The 20,824-nt window shown below is 35.1% G+C and overlaps 1 protein-coding gene across 3 annotated transcripts in view; it reads left to right on the top strand.

Annotated features, from left to right (window-relative positions):
- LOC123880349 (protein SCAI) overlaps positions 1-20,311 on the top strand; it is a 58,617-nt gene extending 38,306 nt beyond the window's left edge. For all 3 annotated transcript variants that reach the window (XM_045928446.1, XM_045928445.1, XM_045928447.1), the window contains 9 exons: positions 6,270-7,105; positions 9,480-9,662; positions 10,038-10,391; positions 10,769-11,031; positions 15,191-15,376; positions 16,435-16,695; positions 17,188-17,358; positions 18,263-18,465; positions 19,165-20,311. In XM_045928446.1, the coding sequence (XP_045784402.1) occupies positions 7,017-7,105; positions 9,480-9,662; positions 10,038-10,391; positions 10,769-11,031; positions 15,191-15,376; positions 16,435-16,695; positions 17,188-17,358; positions 18,263-18,465; positions 19,165-19,218 (1,764 nt within the window). In that variant the 5' untranslated portion in view covers positions 6,270-7,016 and the 3' untranslated portion in view covers positions 19,219-20,311. The remainder of the gene's footprint in view (positions 1-6,269; positions 7,106-9,479; positions 9,663-10,037; positions 10,392-10,768; positions 11,032-15,190; positions 15,377-16,434; positions 16,696-17,187; positions 17,359-18,262; positions 18,466-19,164) is intronic.
- Positions 20,312-20,824: the final 513 nt, after the last annotated feature.

The following is a 20,824-nucleotide window of genomic DNA, read 5'->3' as shown; positions in this document are numbered from 1 at the left end:
GAACGTCGTTAGGTCCCAAAACGAAACCGTTCAGCAATTTATATTACTGTCCTGTTGGAAATTGCTGGCCTCGTCGTACAAAAAGAACGAATTTACTTTTTTTTTTTTTTTAGTAGGTGAAGCAATTTCCGGGCAAGCGGTAGAAAATTAATTCCTAGTATTTAAATTAAAATATAAACTGAGTCTATTACCTCCAACTACATCAGCGCCATCTGCTTAGTGTTTTTGAGATTACGTGCTGATTTTAGATTTTTAAAGGTTTTTACGAGTACCTACATAAGCAGCCTCGTACCTCTTGTAAAGTTATCCGTACCTTTTCACGGTTTTGTTCGTACCATTTTCCACATATAATCTGGCAACTCCCTAGAATAGTTTTAACCTAAAGCAAGTGCATCACAGCATCAGTCAGATTTAGTGCTTATTCCAGGTATATCGCACGCGTGTGTCTTTTCTGCCGAAACGTTTACTACGAACAAAAATGGTTCATCCCAGATCAGATTTTTTCTTAGATCTCTTGGTGAAATTTTTCACAATCTTTTGCGTAGTGTATTTGTTATTTAAATACTACGAATATAAAAAAAATAAAGAACTGCAGCGTCGCTTAAATCAGCCGCCACAAGACCCTGTATAAACTTTAAAAATATAAAAAAAAAACAATCCAAATTACTTCTTGAACTCAAATTTTTAATTTGTATTAACATAAATCACCTAAAATATACTTTTTCTTTTCTTTAGTGAAAGTTATCCTTCTATTTTACTTTAAATTAAATTATTTATGTGATTAAGTATGGAATTCCGAAAACTTATAATTTATCTATGTGTGTGTATGTGGTTCTACTGGGCTGGACTTAATGAGCAAAACGAAATGTAAGTTACTTCTTACTATAGTATACTAGCTGGTGCCCGCGACTTTGTTCGCATGGATTTTTTTAATCCCATGGGAACTCTTTCATCTTCCGGGATAAAGAGTAGCCTATGTCACTCTCCAGGTTTTATAGACCCATGCGAAAAATCACGTGCATTCACGACATGATTGAAGGACAAACCAATAAACCAACAAATAAACACACTTCCGCATTTATAAAATGTATAGTGATACTTACTCAATAACACCTCTTTATTTTCACATATATCCTAAAACCAATACGTATAAGCTTTTGTTTATTATAATTATTGTTTACGTGAAATAATTTAAAATATACATTTCTGGAAAAAGCGATGAGAGCCTAGCGGCAGAACCAGATCGCTACGGATTGCTACGACAGATCCTGCCTCTACAGGTTGCTACGACAGATCCGTATCGCTACGGATTGCCACGACTTTGAAACAATAATTATTTAAATTCATTATTGGTAATTATTTTAAAGGTTATTTGAATAATTATAATAATATTATATAATAGTTATAATGGTCTGAGATCCAGTATTAGCACAGTACAACCAGAATAGTAGGCTAACTAAGGCCGATCGGCGAGTTAATTACCTACTCCTGCGTTGACGCCTAGGGTTGTCACTTTTATTTTCAATTAAATATTATTTGCGTATTATGTATGACAGCACTAGGTTTTTAATTTCGCAATAATAATAATGAAATGTTTTACCAATTCATAAATGGGGTGTAAATAAAAGACGTTTTAAAAAGAAAAGACAAATTTTAAAAATTATAAATTTGTTACTGAAAAATATTTCCTCCGATTTCGAGATGTTCGGAACGCTTTATTGTTCGCCGTTAATGTAAAATAAATTCTCATCCTAACGTATAACTTTTGCAAAAAACTTTTAGGGAAGCATGGGCATGGCATCTTGAACTCTAACTTCTTTTAGACGTTCGTAAATTGACGAGCCGATTTTAATATTAATATGGTCCTTTTTAAATTCATTATAAAACAACTGCTCCATCCTTTCGATATTGGCGACAAAATCGTCGGGTGGTACCATGAGTAAATTTCGATCAGTACCATAACTCAATAATTAACAAAACAAAAAAGAGCGAGCGTGCAACGTAATACGCACTTGCGCGCGATTAGCATGGCGGCGCGGCCCGAACTGCCGGCCGCTTGAGCCGGTTGAGACTATGCGAATGTGTGCGTGAAACTTCCGTGCGTACACGGCGCCCGCTGCTCACGCATACATTCAAACCGGCGGCGGCCACTTTGTATGAAGTTAACCTACTGTTCTGGTTGTACTGTGGTATTAGTAATCAATCTACCTGTTATTAATCGTGATAGAGAATATATGCTAGATAATGTATAGATTGATACATCCCGAACTGCGTGATTTAGCTAGGCAGTTTGCCTAGCTAAATCACGTGCTCATGATATTAAGCGATTAAAAAAAATGTTTTCGATCAACTTCCCTGATTAGTTATTTAGGAAAGTCAAGAATCAGCAATGTGAATATACCAGAAGAAATTGAATAAAAAAAAAGTTGAAAAAACTATAACCCGACTACGGAGAAATGAAAAACCCGACTTGGTAGGTATAAGTAAAAAAACTAAAAAGAAAGAAACAAGATAGGGTCTTAGGGCTATCATCGTCTTGAGTAAGATAAGTCTTAAATTATTTTGACGATTCACAGCACTTGTAAAAGTCTACTTGAATAAATAAAATAAAATTTAAGATCTCATTCGCGATTTAAACTCTTTGTCAACTGTCATGTCAAAAGTGCGATTTTAGAGTAAACCGTACTTTTAACAAGACAGTTAAGAGGGGTCTCTCCGTCACTCGCTCCATACAAACGTAGTTCGTCTCTCATTGGAATAATAACCAATCATTCTTAATGGAATTTTGTAGAAACGTTCCTGGAAGTAATATATATGCCTGTGGTTTTCCAAATTTCCGTTAAAATATTCGGTTTCAAAGTTACGCGGTCTTAAAAATTCACATACAAATCTTTGAGCCCCTGTAATTTTAAAACTACATATTTTTAGAAAAATCTAAAACGCCACAGGCACAGATATAAGTTTCTAGAATATGTCTGCAATATTTCATGGACTTTGGTTGCTTAATATTCAAATGAAATTGGGACTAAAATTGTATGGAGTTAGTGATGGAGAGAGCCCTGTTACAAGACAGTTAACACAAGATAGAGTTGAATTGACGAGTGATATCTTTATGCACTGTACCTAAAATGTTAGACTGTGGATAAATTTTTCTATTTATCCATGAATAACTTATAACTGGGGCATCTAGCCCCAAAGGACCGTGAATTCAATTGCTGCTATGCCTAATAACATGTCATCATGTCATCTTTTACTTTATGAGTACAAAAGCAACATGTACATGTACATACTTGTTTTAGAAGTCTTTGTTGTTTGTCAGGAACACTTTTTCGTTTTCTGTACGCGAAGGGTGAAAACGGAGCCCTATTATTGTCACTTTGCTGTCTGTCTGTCTGTCTATCTGTCCGTCTGTCTATCTGCGAGTCACAGGTCTCTAGTTCGTACATGAAATGAGTTACAAACCTGAAATTTTGGTATAAGTTGGAAAACGTTGACCCTAAACCAAATTAAAAATTCAATTAAGAGTGTTGAACCGGCATGAGCTATTTTTAAGCCATTTTGCCCCCCTATATTTTATTAAACACTGCATTTATGTAAAACATGTATATACTACTTTGTAGAATATTTCCTGTTTTATTAAATTGACAGACAACATTTTGCAATTTATTCATAGTTTATCTTTTATTGCCTAAAATACCAAAAGACTATTACTGAATTTTGGATTTCGTGTCATCTTTGACGTTCACTACATCAAAAGTTACTTGGTCAATTCTCACAAAGAGATATATTTACCAAAGAAAAGGTCCTGAACTAATGACAGAACCAAATCTTTCGTTTGGCATTTTTTACATTATAAAAATTCAAACAAAAAAGTCATAATTTCATAAAACTACAGACACATAAAACGGTCATTTAGGTGGGTTATTTTTCTTCATTTATAAATAAATCTAAGTACTCATTAAAGAAGAACATATTTGCAATATATATAGAAAAAAAAATCTAAATTTAATTAATATTTGTTTCCAAAAAATAATCTTGAAACACACTACAAAACCGTGCAACAAGCAGTAGTAAATTGAACTAGGAAATTAGTATCGGCCGAGGCCTCTCCGAGAACGGACGTAACGCTTGTTTGCTTAGCAATTGTTATCGGATTATTTACGATTTACCTGAAATTGTAGTGCGACTATCACTTCTCAATACTAGGTATTTTTAATACTCGCTATTTTTTCTTAAAGATAGATTAAAACTTTTTGTATATTTTTAAATTGTGTTTATATGATGCTGTAAGGAAATGCATTCCTAAATCCTGGTGATCCCTCAGGATTTTTAAAGGATCATCCGTTTAGATGTTTTTTACGTGGTACAGAAATGCGTTGCATCCCGGGGACTTTTGTCCTGGAAAATCAAAAGTTCCCACGGGATTTTTAGAAACCTAAATCCACGCGGGCGAAGCTGCGGGCATCAGCTAGTTAATAAATAAGTATTGCCTCGAGCAAATAGCTGCATTGGTATCTATTGTTCCCTTTCATTGAAAGGGAACAATTTAATTTTCAAAATTTGAAGAGATATAACCTACAAAACCCAAAGAGTATATTGAAATTGGTTTACCTACACATGACATGAAAAAGAAATGTATATCGAGAAAAAATAAACTTGAAATAGATGGATCGAGTTTGATATCAAATCATAGCAGTTACTATGAAAATTTCGAATACATGTATATAATGATTTATACATATTCAAATATAAATCAATCATGTGCGGTGAAGTCTTTAAAAGTAGTAGGTGGGTTTTTGTACTTTTAGTTTTGAACTTTATACTTTATCTTATTCTGTTTTTGTATCCCTAGCTTACTCGTGTAGCAATGCACTTATTTTTGATGAATAAATACCTACTCAAGTGTAACATCTGCATTTTTGTACCTGTTAATCCCTTTCATTGTACTGGCCATTGTTTTGCGCTTACGGTAAGTACGATTTAGTACTAACAATAAAATTTGAAAAGATTGTAAAGGACCATAAATAAATAAAAAATGCTCAATGTCTTTATAAGTATTAGCATTGCATTATATTTTTGATAATATTGCAAATTAAATATTTAAGACTGTTCAAATTTTAGACCGATTTCAAATTTATTTTAGTAGGTGTAACTATTTATATTGTGCATGATAAGGGAACCATATTTTCGTAAATATGTATAAGGAAAGTTGAATTTTGTATAATTTCTTGACTCTCTTACACAAGTATATAAAAGATTAGTATTAAGTACTGACTACAGTTATAAGTTTTATTCACTCGTACTTTATCTATAAAGACAATACACTGTTTTAAAAAACATCACTGTTTTGAAAAAAACGACAAACTAACACCACATACTTAAAAATATTGAAAAAATAATCCGTTTGAAAATCGTCTAGGATCAAAACGGTTTGTTATAAACTAAACTGCGCTGGGTACGTCCGTTCACGGAAACAAACAAAGAACCTCGGGTAAATACCTAAACTTGTGTTTCAGTCTCATGCTTCAACGCTCTTAAATCATTTTTCAGGAGGGCTCCCATACCTACATGAAAATAGACCCGAAAAAAAATTTTTTTTCTTACCCTAGCATGTGGGGTATATTTTTTAGATGTCATTAAGAGTAAAGCTCGAAAATATTTTTTTATCTTGAAAAATAACCTTGAATTAATAGCCTATATGGTAAGATAAGCCTAAATTTCTCTTAATAAAATTGCACTAAGACTCCGTAGCCTCGGGTTCTCTACGGCAAACGTAACTAAAATGTAATTTTTTTAGGGTTATTATTTTTTACATTGCATTGTGATATAATTTATGTAATCGTTATTTTATGTATTAACGGTACAATAAAAAATATAGTTATGTTTAATCAAATCATTGCCGGTGATTTCTGAAAAAGTATGTTTACATTTTGAACCGAAGTATCGTTTTGTTGGGGCCTAATTTTTTTGGCGAAGGTTTTATGAAAACCTGATAACCTGCAAAAACTATTTTAGTTGTTTTGTAGTGATCAATCTCCCGCACCTAGTTTTAATGAAAAAAATAACAAACTCAACTTTGAACTTACTTTGTTGTACTTCTATGGTTTTCCCGAGTTCAACATTTGATCATGTGAATTTGATACACTTTGCTTTTTTCCCATTATAAAAGTAGGTTATTAGTTTTGCAACACTATGTTGCACTATACTAGTGATCTTAATTGACAAATATGTTACACTCAAATAATTTAACAAAATCATTTTGTTTTCAGTATCCTTCGACAAGAAAACTATTATAGAAAAGAATATGATCAGTAACTTCTTAGCAATTCGCTGATTCTGGAATTAAACTATGCCTAAAGGTCAAACAGGACCCTAAACTTACTTTATATGATTATTTATTGTGTAGATATAACCATTACCATAATAAACAATAAGAAATCAGAATCTATCAGGTCAACAAGGAACAGTCTACTGAATAACCCATCAAAAAGTAAACCAAAGGCTCACTGCAGTAAAAACGTCGCTAAAGACGATACTGACGAAAATCAAAAATCCAAAAGTTATAAAAATACAATGGCATATAAATTAATTTGGCTTAGTACAGCAAGGCCAATTTGCGTGCAATTATAAACTGTAAAAAAGACTTTCAGATTTCAAAAAGAGAACTCTAATAGAACTTGACCGTCCAAAACTCGATTTAGAATCAATCGTAACAGAAGCACGCCCAGAAAATATTCGTGATTTAACAGAGATAACAATAAGAACCAACGATTTGCTTTCTCATTTAGTTATACCTACGATATGTTAGAATGTAATGCCTGTTCCGCTTGCATTTTCCCCGCCACATCAAGACAAGCGCAGACGGATATAGTCAAAACACAGATATATTTTGCGATTCAACTTACTACATTCTGAAGATTTGTTAACTGTAACTACTTGTGCATCTACATGAAAGTGAAGGATTGAGGCAAAAATCTCAAGTACAAAAGTCAAATACAAAAATAAGTCCATAAAAAATGACTCCAGTCACTGATCAAGAACGAAAAATAATCATCGAATTCTGCCACTTGCTAGAAAAATCCAAGCAATTGTTCAACGGTTTAAGGTAGGTTACAAATATATTTTATTCAATCTATACTAATAAATAAAATTGGAGTGTCTGTCTGTAATTTCGAAATAACTACCTCATATTAAGCTCATATGGTTATTTGAATGATACCAACACTGAATCACACGTTTTTAAAATTTTTGTCTGTCTGTCTGTCTGTCTGTCTGTCTGTCTGTCTGTTTGAAAAGGCTAATCTTCGGAACGGCTGAACCGATTTTGACGGGATTTTCACAGACAAGTAGAGAATTGACCAGGGAGTAACATAGGCTACTTTTTTAACCGACTTTCAAAAAGGAAGTTGTGTTTTCTACCTATGTACACCGAAATCTCCGAGATTTCTGAATCGATTTGCGTCATTTCTTTTTTAATCGATAGAGGAACTTTGCGACATTGTTTCATAAAAAATTTGGATTCCAACTCCTCAATCCTGATGCTGCAGGGGATCTGACCAATCCACGCGGGCGAAGCTGCGGGCATCAGCTAGTCTATACTAATAAATAAAATTGGAGTGTCTGTCTGTAATTTCGAAATAACTACCTCATATTAAGCTCATATGGTTATTTGAATGATACCAACATATATAATATAGTTGAACTGTTCTCAAGTTTGATAAAATCTTTAAAATACTCTTCTTCTTAAATTCATATTGGTTTTCATTATGATTTGATATAATCCTAGGAAATTTCTAAGTGAGGGGCTCCGAGAAAACCTCAAACTGCATCCAGCTTATTGTGTCAGTCAGTTTCTCATTTATGTAAAATACATATATATATACATATGACTAACTTCAAGAAAGAAAAATGATAACAATTCAACTAACAGAGTTCCTCAGTCATCATTATCAACTGATAAACGTCCACTGCTGGGCATAGATCTCTTGTAGGGAGTTGCATATATCACGGTCTTGCGCCGCCAGAATCCAGTGGCTCCCTGCGATTCGTTTGACCTTGACTACCTAGTGGAGCTACTTTCCGGTGCAAGTTCACCATACTAGCACCTTGGGACCCTAACCTCTACCGGTTTTTTGGATCTATCGGTTTACGCGCGATGCCTATTGTCACTTTAGCTTCGCAATGTGATGTGCCGGTCATGATCAATAAATCACTCATAATATGTTAAGCAGTGTAAGTTTGTAGTACATAATTCCAAGCCTGATAGACCTACGTCAATTAAATCTATACTAATACTAGAGGATGCCCGCGACTTCGTCCGCGTGGATTTCGGTTTTTAAAGATCCCGTGGGAATTGTTTGATTTTCCGGGATAAAAAGTTGCCTATGTCAATTACAGGGACGAAATTTCATACGAATCTATCAAGCGGATGAGTATTTAGGAATCCCGCAGGAACTGTTGGTTTTGCCGGGATAAAAAGTAGCCTATGTCCTTCCCCGGAATGTATCCTAAGTCTGTACAAAATTTCATTAAAATCGGTTCAGCGGTTGAGCCGTGAAAGCGTAGCAGACAGACAGACAGACAGACAGACAGACACACTTTCGAATTTATAATATTAGTATGGATTATAAAGCGGTCAAGTTCGTAAGTTTGTTTGAAGGAAGTAATCTCTGGAACTATTGAATCGATTTTGAAAATTCTTTTACTGGTAGAAAACTACATTATTTCTTTTGAAAAATTAGACAAAATTCTAATAAGCTTCGCCCGTGCGAAGCCGGGGCGGGTCGTTAGTTTTTTTTAATAAACTAGTAGGTAAACGGCCTCGTCCATAAACTCAAAGTCACTCAGCGAGCTAAGGGGAAGGCTATGTTAGGAGTTTCCCTGAGACATAAGATCCAAAATGAGAAGATCCCTAGGGAACCCAAGGTCACTGATAAAGCCCAAACCATGGACCGACGATATAAAGAGACTAGCGGGAAGACTGAGGACCGGATATAGTGGCACTCTTTAGGGAAGGTCTAACAGTGGACGTCAACTGACTGATAATGATAATGATGGTGTTTTTAGGGTTCCGTACCTCAAGAGGAAAACCGGAACCCTTATAGGATCACTTTGTTGTCTGTCAAGAAACCAATAGGGTACTTCCCGTTGTCCTAGAATCATGAAATTTGGCAGGTAGGTAGATCTTATAGCACAGATACAGGAATAAATCTGAGAACTGCGAATTTGTGGTTACATAATTAAAAAAAATTAAAATGTGTTTCAATTTTCAAAGTAAGATAGCTATGCCAAGTGAATTATCATATGAAAGGGCTTTACTTGTACATTCTAAAACAGATTTTTATTTATTTTTATGTGTAATAGTTTTTGATTTATCGTGCAAAATGTTGGAAAAAATACCCGAGTACGGAACCCTCGGTGCGCGAGTCTGACTCGCACTTAGCCGGTTTTTTTAAATAATTGCTGGTATTTGTGCACAGAGAGCTCCCACCTTACGGCCATAAGCAATGGCACGTCCATTTTGGCCGCACATTCGACATCTACTCTAAGTTATGGAAATACCAGCAGCAGCATCGTCTACTGCTGGACACTCGTTATGGATTAAAGAGATGGCAAATCGGAGAAGTTGCTTCCAAAATAGGACAGCTTTATTACCATTATTAGTAAGATTTATACCTCTTATTTAGTGTTTCTACATCCTATTTTATTGATACTTTGTTGTTTGAAAAACCTTTAAGGGGTAAACACATGCCTAATGTGAATTGGGTAATCCTTATGGCAAGCTTTATATCACGATAATATTGTGTACCTAATGTTGACGACATTGGTGTACGGAAACCACAAACGAGTTTAGGGTTACATCGAAATTGTAAAATTTTGAAAATAATTTTTGTAAATAAATAAAATAAATACCCCGGTAATGCAGCCAGCGTTCTGGGTACCTTGCTTTGTTACAGTGGTTTAAATGATATTTATAAACTGTATTTTTTTGTGTTTGTTTGAAATTTAGTAAATTAAAATAACTGCATTTTTTACAGCTTACGAACGAGTGACACCACATACCTGGTAGAATCATACTCGTTCTATTCCGCAATAAGAGGGAGACATTACTACCATCTAGCCAGTAAAGAGATAAGATGCGAACTAATGGTGAAAAAATTACGATTCTATGCAAGATTCATCGTCGTGGCTATACTCCTACAACAGCCAGTCATTATAGATGAACTGGTTTCTGAACTGGATAAGCAGGTTGTTGCGTATGGACATGTGTATGATCCGAATGACCAAGCAGAATGGTTCAATGTTCTGGCTGAAGTGAAAGCATTTTTGGTTGCTGAACCTGGTGTCACTGTTATTGATCCTATCGATAGGAATAGAGTTGTCACCATTGGGTAAGTCGAAATAGCTGTGATAGTCTAGTTGTTAACACGTCCGCCTTCTGTTCGGGAGACCTGTAACACGAAACTGTAACTTTTCTGAGGTATGTGCGATTAAAGCAATTGAATATCACTTGCTTTAACACGTGAGGGAGCCGGCACACCTGGAATTACTCCATAATGTTCGGAAGGGTGTATAAGTCTGCCAAACCGCACTTGGACCGTGTAGGCTATGGCCAAACCTTTAGATTCTGAGAGGAGACTCGTACTTAGTAGTGAGCCGGCGATGGGTTGACGGTGTGATGGTGGTGATCAGTGTCCACATTGCTGATTAAATAGCTGTAGTAGAATGCATCAAATGATAAGCATAGACAACTTTTTTTTTTTTCAAGCGGGCGAATCAATAACCTGACCGTGCCGCCATTGGAACGAACTTCACAAATGTATTTGACCCTCCAAGATGCAATTATAATTGGTAGCGGCACACAACTCGTGAAATTCTCGGAGCTCACAATAGACATGTTCCGGATGGTACAAAACTTGGAGTGGGAAGTTAATGTTCCTTCCAGGAATCCATCTGGAGGATCACCGAAAGACAAGCAGAGAAGTGGCATGGCATCGTGTGAGCAGCTCAAAAGTGCATCGCAGTGTCGAGGTAAATTATTTTGAATTAAATCGAGGTTGTGTGAGAATTTTGTTGAAAAATCTATATAAATATAAATAAATAAAAGTTTATCATAGTATATCATATTCAGCTAGTTTTGCGATCCCAAAATATGCAATGTAATATGTAATTAATTATATTAGAGCTGGTGCGACTTGTGAAGCGGCTGAAAAAGCTAAAGTGTGCAAATACAGGGGTCTAGGCTCCGAATATGATTTTGTCCCATTCGGTGTCGAGACCCTTGGTCCGTGGGGTCCTAGCGCTATAAGCCTTTTTAGGGAAATATCAAGAAGGTTAGTCGACATCACAGGAGACTGAAGAGCTGGCAGCTACCTCGGACAAAGAATTAGTCTAGTCATTCAAAGGGGGAACGCTGCCAGTATCTTCGGAACCTTGTTTAGGGACTTTCTTTAATAATAATTTATTTTAGTTATTATATTATATTTATTAAGGTTTTTAGTTTTAGGTTAATTATTTTAATAATTTAGATTTTAGATGTTCTGAAATAATTTCTGTATAATATTGTTTATAAAATAAATTAACTATATTTTAGTGCCTAAATCATCAACCTATAGATAGTACCACGCACCAGCGATGAGTGATTCATACAATCGAGCTATTCGATTGTAGTTATTATTCTATAATAATCGAATAATCCAAAAACAATCGATTATTTTCGATTGTTCAACAGTCAAAAAACTATCGATAGTTCAACAATCGAAAAACCGTCAATCGTTATCGATTGTACAACTGTTACCTAACACCCGGTTTTCGAACAAATCAATTCGATTTTCAATTTATTTGTTCCAGGCACCGGGTGCGCTCCGTGTTCGGATCATTCCGAACAAAAATTTTGCAGACACAACTTCTGCGTAGCCAATTATAATTGTGTAGCACAATTTTTCTAACATAACTAATATTACGTGTATTGAATTGCGTTGTTGTATAAGTATATGGCTTTTAAGTTTTGGTATTTTCCCCAATATTTTAAAGTGTTTTTTTTTCATATTTGAAAAGTATTTTTAACCCCCGACCCAAAAAGAGGGGTGTTATAAGTTTGGCGTGTGTATCTGTGTACCTGTGTATCTATCTGTGGCATAGTAGCTCCTAAACTAATGAACCGATTTTATTTTAGTTTTTTTTTGTTTGAAAGGTGGCTTGATCGGAAGTGTTCTTAGCTATAATCCAAGAAAATCGGTTCAGCCATTTGAAAGTTATCAGCTCTTTTCTAGTTACTGTAACCTTCACTGATCGGGGGTGTTATAAATTTTTAATTTACACTTTTTACCAAATTAAGTGATGCTTAATTAAAAGAAGGCATTTTTGTCAGCCCACAAATTAAAACACAATGAATTTAATGAAAATCTTACCAAGATAGAACTAGAGGCTTGATTATCTCTGAAGAAGGTAATATAAGGATATTTAGGCAATCATAAAGCTAAGAACGCAGAATTTTTAGTTAAAGACTTGTTAAAAGATAAGAAATTATGGGCCTTTAAAAAGACATTTTTTAACCCCCGACCCAAAAAGACGGGTGTTATAAGTTTGACGTGTGTATCTGTGTATCTGTGTATCTGTGTATCTGTCTGTGGCATCGTAGCGCCTAAACGAATGAACCGATTTTAATTTAGTTTTTTTTGTTTGAAAGGTGGCTTGATCGAGAGTGTTCTTAGCTATAATCTAAAAAAATTGAGTTTAAGAGTTATCAGTTCTTTTCTAGTTTTCTTGTAAAAAAGAAGGTTAGATAACCGTTAGGTTCATAATATTATGTCAATAGACAAATGTCAAGCTGTCAAGATGGACGTTGCCTAAATACATAATTATTTATTTGAAAATGATGTTTTGGAAAACTTAAATACTTTGGATCGTCGGGGGAGTTATAAATTTTTAATTTACACTTGTTACATTCTCATTTCGACTTTTCCCCCCTTAATCTCGGAATGCTGACGAAAAAGGCATTGTCTGCGAGTGACCTATTTACTTAACGTTGGTTAACCTCTAGCGTCAGTCAGATGTTTTACTTGCAATATATAACTATATATTGTGAACATTTAAAAACTACAGGATTATTATTAAAAAAATCAAGTGTTTTTAAAGTACCTACCTTATCAGTAATCATCAGTTCACCTGTCTTCGTTTTTGCTAGCGTTCTGGTTACACTTTAAGTAGGTATATACGTTACCTACTCATATACTAAGTTATCTTGACTTTATTGTTAACACTAGAAAAAAATAATAGGAAAGCGAATTTTAAAAAAGCGAATTTTAGCGAAATTTATCTATTCCTGCGAATTTTGAATTCCAATGCAGCGATGCGATCTGTAAGTGCTTTTGCGAATTTATGTTATTTCGTTACAAATTATAATAATTACTCGTTATGATCGTTACAAATAATGATCACTGTGTTATTATAATATTGCTATAAATACCTGCCCAAATATAAGTTTAATGAATCATAATGCACTAAAAGGACTAAAATTTTGCAGTTTTATTTGCTACTAGAAGATCCCCGCGACTTCGTCCGCGTGGATTTAGATTTTTATAGATCCCGTGGAAACTGTTTGATTTTCGGGGATAAAAAGTTGCCTATGTCGATTACATGGACGCAAGCTACTTCGGCACCTTTAATACAAATCGATTAAGAGGATAGGTCTTTAGGAAACCCGCGGGAACTCTTTGATTTTCCGGGATAAAAAGTAGCCTATGTCCGTCCCCGGAATATAAGCTAATCCTGTACCAAATTTCGTCGGAATCGGTTACACTGTTGGGCCGTGAAAAGGTAGCAGACAGACAGACAGACAGACAGATAGACAGACAGACAGACACACTTTCGCATTTATAATATTAGTTTGGATTAGATGTTGCCCGCGACTTTATTTACGTCCCGTAGGAACTGTCTTTTCGCGTGCGTTCTCCAATGTTTTTTTTTCATTTTCTTTCATACAAATCTTGTCCTTACAATTACAAAACACAACAAAAAAGAATTATCTAATTTAGTACAGTCGTTCGGAAGTTATGTGCGTACATAAATTTCGGCGATTTAATTTAATCCATACTTAATATTATAAATGCGAAAGTGTGTCTGTTTGTCTGTCTGCTACTTTTTCACGGCTCAACCGCTGAACCGATTTAAATGAAAGGTACAGAGTTAGCTTACATCCCGGGGACGGACATAGGCTACTTTTTATCCCGGAAAATCAAAGAGTTCCTACGGGACTCTTAAGAATCCGTCCATTAAACCGATTTACATGGTTATAGAGGTAGCTTACGTCCCGAAAATTAATTTAGGCTACCTACTTTTTATCCCAGAAAAGCAAAGAGTTCCCACGGGATTTTTAAATAAACCTAAATCCACGCGGACGGAGTCGCGGGCATCATCTTGTTTATAAATATAGAAGACATTAGCTTTTAGGAGTTTTTGCTAATCAGTTTTATTGTAAAAAAAATAATCATCTACGAAGACTTATATAAATATTAAAAATGTGAAAACACGTGTTCTACCAAACTAAACTATGTATTTTCGCAAATTAGATTGATTTTATGGGAACGTTTTTATACAGCGTGAAATTTTAATGAATGTTTACCCGGAGTGAAATGAATGTCTTGGTAATATAATTGATTTACAAGAACAAAACAGCGGCCAAGTGCGAGTCAGACTCGCGCATCGAGGGTTCCGTCTACACTCGTATTTTCTCGACATATTACACGGCAAATCAAAAACAATTATGCATGAAAATAAATAAAAATCAGTCATTCAAAGGGGGAACGCTGCCAGTATCCTCGGAACCTTGCCTAAAGGGACTTCTTTTAATAATTTATTTTAGTAAGGTATTATATTATATTTTTTTAAGGTTTTTAGTTTTAGGTTCTTTGTTTTAATAATTTAGATTTTAGATGTTCACTCTTGTATATATAATATTATATTTGGTAGTAATATCAGTTTTAGAATGTACAAGTAAAGTCCTTTCAAAGGGCTTTATCTGTACATCCTAAAACAGATTTTTATTTATTTTTATGTATACGGAAATACGGAACCCTCAGTGCGCGAGTCTGACTCGCACTTGGCCAGTTTTTAATCGTATTACCGTAATTAGTGCTAATAAGCGTAAATAAATTTATATATGTATACATAATATGTCTGTCTGTTTTAGGAGTAATGGTTGAAGACGAGTCGAGGCACGTCAACCCCCACAAGTTTCTTTTATTTAAGCCATCTGCAAATCAAGTCTTAATTTACTTGGCAAGCTGCTGCAATGATCTCCCACCCAATGGGGCCCTACTCGTTTATATTTCAGCTAACGGCCATCCTCCACAACAGAACAAACATATTGAAGACTGTAAGTATACTTACGTTCGACATAATGAAGTGACTTTTGCCGCGCTGGGCGATTTTGGGGTCCAGGGTAAAAACTTAACAGGGCTCTCTCCGTCACTTACTCCATACAATCGTAGTTCTAATTTAATTTGAATATTAAGCAACCAAAGTCCATGAAATTTTGCAGACATTTTCTAGAAACTAATATCTGTGCCTGTGGTGTTTTAGATTTTTCTAGAAATATGTAATTTTAAAATTTCAGGGGCAAAGATTTGTATGTGAATTTTTAAGACCGCGTAACATTGAAACCGAATATTTTAACAGAAATCTGGAAAATCACAGGCATAGATATTAGTTTCTAGAATACGTCTGCAAAATTTCATGGACTTTGGTTGCTTAATATTCAAATGAAATTGGAACTACGTTTGTATGGAGCGAGTGACGGAGAGACCCCTCTTAAATCGCGTCACCGACATACTAGTGGTAATATGCTAACAGTGCTGATAGATGTCGAAATTAAAATACTGTTTAGTTTACAAACTATGGAAGTTTTGATAAATGATAAGCCTACTACAATAATACTGAAAATCCAGAAAAAAAATCACAGCTATTTCATAGTTTTAATTTTTGTCAGCAATTCCACTCTGACTGACAATTTTTCAACTGCAATCGACTACTGTGCTAGCATAACATTTTTTTATTTGATAAAGTCAAGCCTTTACTGTGATCTCACCTGGTGATTATAGATGATAGAGTCTAAGGTTGAGATCTATAGAGCGCACTTTGACGTTGCTTAGACTTAAGACTCTGTTAAAACGAGACAGCGCTATACTGCTGACATAAAACCGTCTCGTTTTAACTGAAGCTTAAGTCTAAGCAAAGTCAAAGTACCCTCTATAGATCTCAACCTAAGATTGAAGCGGCTTAACATAGAAGAGTTAGTTATAGCAACCCATATCTACCCCTAATCGGGTTTGTGTAGTAATGGGTAACTAACTAGTAAAAGGGTCTCGTTAGCACCCTTCGAGTACGCAGCCCTTAAAATATAAAATCAAAATAAACGTTTTTGAAATCACACAGATGGCTACGACATCGGAGGTGTCATAACTTCTTCGAAATCAGACATATACAGAGAATACAACAAAGAAACTAAAGGTCCCGCTCTCAAAGGCAAAGAACCTCAGATCCTATACCCTGGAGACTTACATCCATTCACAAGGAAGCCTCTTTTTGTAATTGTGGATTCTGACAATTCTTATGCCTATCAACATATCCCTAGGATTTTCGGCCAACCGTTAGTTATTCTGATGTCACCATTATCAATACCCTCTAACCTTATCGGTAAGTTAATACTCATTTTATGAAGAAGTAGGCGTTACCTTGCACAAGTCTCTGACCTGAAAGGAACCATAAGTTTAATTTGCTAATAATTCAATTTACTTAATTAAAATAATTTATATTGACGTCTACACTCTCATCTCTCCACTATTGTACATCTCCTGAGAATGGTCCGGTCTCGGATTGAAACGTGCGTTAAGTGTGCTTAGGAAGATTTGTGTACCTATTGTGTCATGCGTATTGCTTGTTTGGGTCTTGCGTTTCCTGAAAGTTTTGCAGTAGTTGTTGCTTCAGCGAATTATAGCAAATGACGTATGGTTCCTTGTTAATTACTCGTTAAATAGAATATCAAGTGGTATTATAACCACTAGTCATATAGTGACTAGCCGAATAAGTTAGCCTGGGTAGATAAAATAGCAATCATTATAACTAAAACTTGTGGTGTGGTGTTTCTACAATTTCATTACATTAAACCTTGAATACTTCCTTTTACAGATAGGAAAAACCAAGGGAGCATATTCACTCTGTTCCTTCACAACCCGATAGCTGGACTGTGCAACTCTTGCGATGTGTACACCATTGATATAACTACTTGGCAGCGATGCGTGCCACTACGCGACACCTTCATGAAAGAAGCTACCAAATTACTGATGAGAGTACGAATAGGTAGGTTGAATTAGATAAGGTCCTACGTACTAAGAGTCGCACCGCTAAGATATGACATGCCCCGCCGGCTAATATTCTTTTTTAATGAATAGAGGAAGTTTACGAAATTGAAAAAAAAAATCATTAATCCTGGTGCTGCAGGGTACAGCACTCTTAAACCATGTGGATTCAGGAACCGTTGATGGTACACTATTATCCTAGGTAGGTATCAAGCGTAGCATCATTGAACTCCAGGACACAACTCTTCAATCCTGAACTCCTAAGCCGTAGAGATTTGGGTTTATCGATATCGAATAAATATTTTAAGTACCAAGCAAAGACTTTTTGATTGAATTCCAAATTCCAACTTTTAAATCCTGATGATATAGGTTTACAGCACTCCTGAACCTTGAGGATACAGGAACTATTGATGGTGGAATATTATTGTAGGCACCAAGCATAGACTACATCATTGAACTCCGGATCCCAACACTTCAATTCTGATGCTTCAGTGTACTGAACTCTTAAACCGTAGAGATTTCAGTCTTTTGATAGTGAATTGATGTTTTATGTACCATGCAAACACTTTGTGATTGAATACCAAGTTCATACTCTTCAATCTCTACATGCCCTGGTGAAAGCAATCCTAAACCGTTAGAATTCAGGAATAGTGAATTTTTTTAGAGAATTATAATTATTGTTGTACTAAACATAGACATTATTAAACTTCTCACTCCTCATCCTGGTGTACCTGGGTGAGAATATAAAAGAAACCAGAAATCGACGTCCTCACGATTTCAACATACGCACGTCTAGAAACAAAAATTATTCTTTTCTTTGTAGTGGCTTTGGAAGTTGGTTATTGAAAAGAATTTTTGACACTATACAACTCGCAATTTTAAGTATAAACTCTTGACTGTTCCAGATCCCATGTTCTACGCATTTTTGGGTGATATACACCTAAGGCTATTATTACTGCGATATATCTTCTGCGAATGCGCATTGCGTATGCATAAGAGTTTTCGCGCTAGAACCAATTTGCCTCGGTCCGTGCCACCCTTGCCTGAAGAGCTGTTCATGCAAGAGACACTGGTAGCAAAGGTCCTGAGTATGACTGAGTTAATTGGGGTGAGTATTACGTTTTTAACCCCCAACCCAAAAAAAGTGGTGTTATAAGTTTGACGTGTGTATCTGTGTATCTGTCTGTGGCATCGTAGCTCCTAAACTAATGAACCGATTTTAATTTAGTTTTTTTTTTGAAAGGTGGTTTGATCGAGATTATTCTTAGCTATAATTCAAGAAAACCGTTTCAGCCGTTTGAAAGTTATCAGCTCTTTTCTAGTTATTGTAACCTTCACTTGTCGGGGGTGTTATAAAGTTTTAATTTACACTTGTAGGACTCTATAGATTGAAACGCTACCCGCGTTATTTACTAGTTCAACGTGCTCTTTATTTTAAATGTAACACAAAATACACGCATTGCCTACTTTTCCAACGCAGTATCTAGCGGGCATCGGCTAGTACTTTTATATTTCTTACTACTTAATGCCCTCGATTTCGTTTGCGTGGAACAAATCAACACACTCTTTCCCATTGATATCTAATAATACTTAGTAGTGATGCGTAAGTGCGTTTATTTGTCAGCATACCAGATAGCTTTCCATAATGTTCCCAAGGGTATGTGAAGCCTGCTCCGCACTTGGCCAGCATGGTAGACTAAGGTCTAAATCCTTCTCATTCAGAGAGGTGACCCATGCTCCACAGTGGACCGGCAATGAGTTGATGATGATGCACTTGTATTGTTTGATAACTCTGTTTTTCTTTCAGATCAAGACTTGCTTTTTTGACCCCCTAGCGGCGGGCCCATCCACCACGGACTAGACTTGAGAAATCGCCTTTGTTTTGTAGATGACAGTGATTGAAAGTTGAAAAGCAGAAGTGTTTAAAAAGGGACTAAAAATGAGTGCGTTTCTTGTTAAAGCTCTGAAAAGAACCTAAAAATCTGTAACTATACTGGAATCATACACAATTCTTTCTATATCGTGTATTATTCCAGTACAGTTAAACCAACATATGAACTCAACATTCATGTAAATGCATATGCATATTAATATATACATAGCTGCTCATCACTCGTTCTGATTCATTGACTGACTAAGTCATTGATCACCTCTTCTGTAAAATTTTAACAAGGTCCTCAGTCCTGTAAACAAGGTCCGCATTTTGAAAAACCAACGCTGCATGCTCGCGGACCACTTGAGTGGTCCGCGCACCCACGCGCCCTATTCAAGAAACATCATTACAAGAAACTTTGGAAAACATTTTATAAAAATCTTTATGTTAGAATATACCTAGATTCTAAAAGGAATTAATTGTAATATGCATTTCTTCGCATTTCTAATATTTAAGATCTCATTTTCACTTTCTCCTTCACGGTATTGGTTCCTCTATGAAATCACGTATTTTGGATATAATAATATAATCTTCAAATAAATCTTTACCCTACTTAATGGCCGTTTATTAGAGTAATCATACTCATTAAAACAGACGACACTTACGTTATTATAGCATGTATGTAACATCATAACTAATATTTCATACATACTCGTATGTAGGTAATAACCTAACGCACCTATCATCGCTTACAAAGTAGCTTATCGCATACTAGTTTGAAGGATAATTCAGTACTGGAAGAGTAAATTGTTGTTCAAAGGGCTGTCAAGTTTTAATGCATTTCAGAACTATGTATTTGAATAAACAGCGTGAGTTTGTTTTTCATTTAACACAGGTTAACTTACACTATACTTCTGTTGAATCATACATACTTATAGTAGAGTATATTTATTATTAGATTTATAAATAAAAAAAATCGCATTGGCAGATAAGTTTTATCTATAATATTTATCCAATGTTAAACTATTTTTGAATTATAATTAATAGATATATGGTTGTTTTATATACTAAGTATGTTATTCTTTTTAACCCCCGACCCAAAAAGAGGGGTGTTATAAGTTCGATGTGTGTATCTATGCATCTGTCTGTGGCATCTAGCTCCTAAACTAATGAACCGATTTTAATTTAGTTTTTTTTTTTTGTTTGAAAGGTAACTTGATCGAGAATGTTCTTAGCTATAATTCAAGAAAATCGGTTCAGCTGTTTGAAATTTATCAGTCCTTTTCTCGTTACTGTAATCTTCATTTGTCGGGGGTGTTATAAATTTTTAATTAACACTTGTAATCATATTATGTTACATATGTTGAACAAGGTCGGCGAGGTTTGTAGGCTTTGAAATATATTAAACGTATATTTATATTTAATGTACGTTTATCTATAGGTATTTTTTTAATTTGAAGTCTTATAATAAATTGTAGGTAAACTAAAAAAATTAAACCTAAATTGTTGACCAGCGTAATAAGGCCAGGAAATCAGTTTGTACAAAATAATAGAAATCAGACAATCAGAAATATTAATGCAAGTACATACTAAC

Source organism: Maniola jurtina, chromosome Z, assembly GCF_905333055.1.
Source record: "Maniola jurtina chromosome Z, ilManJurt1.1, whole genome shotgun sequence".
In the NCBI taxonomy this organism is placed as follows: domain Eukaryota; kingdom Metazoa; phylum Arthropoda; class Insecta; order Lepidoptera; family Nymphalidae; genus Maniola; species Maniola jurtina.
The sequence above is the reverse complement of the archived record's forward strand: the minus strand, read 5'-3'. Positions and strand labels throughout refer to the sequence as shown.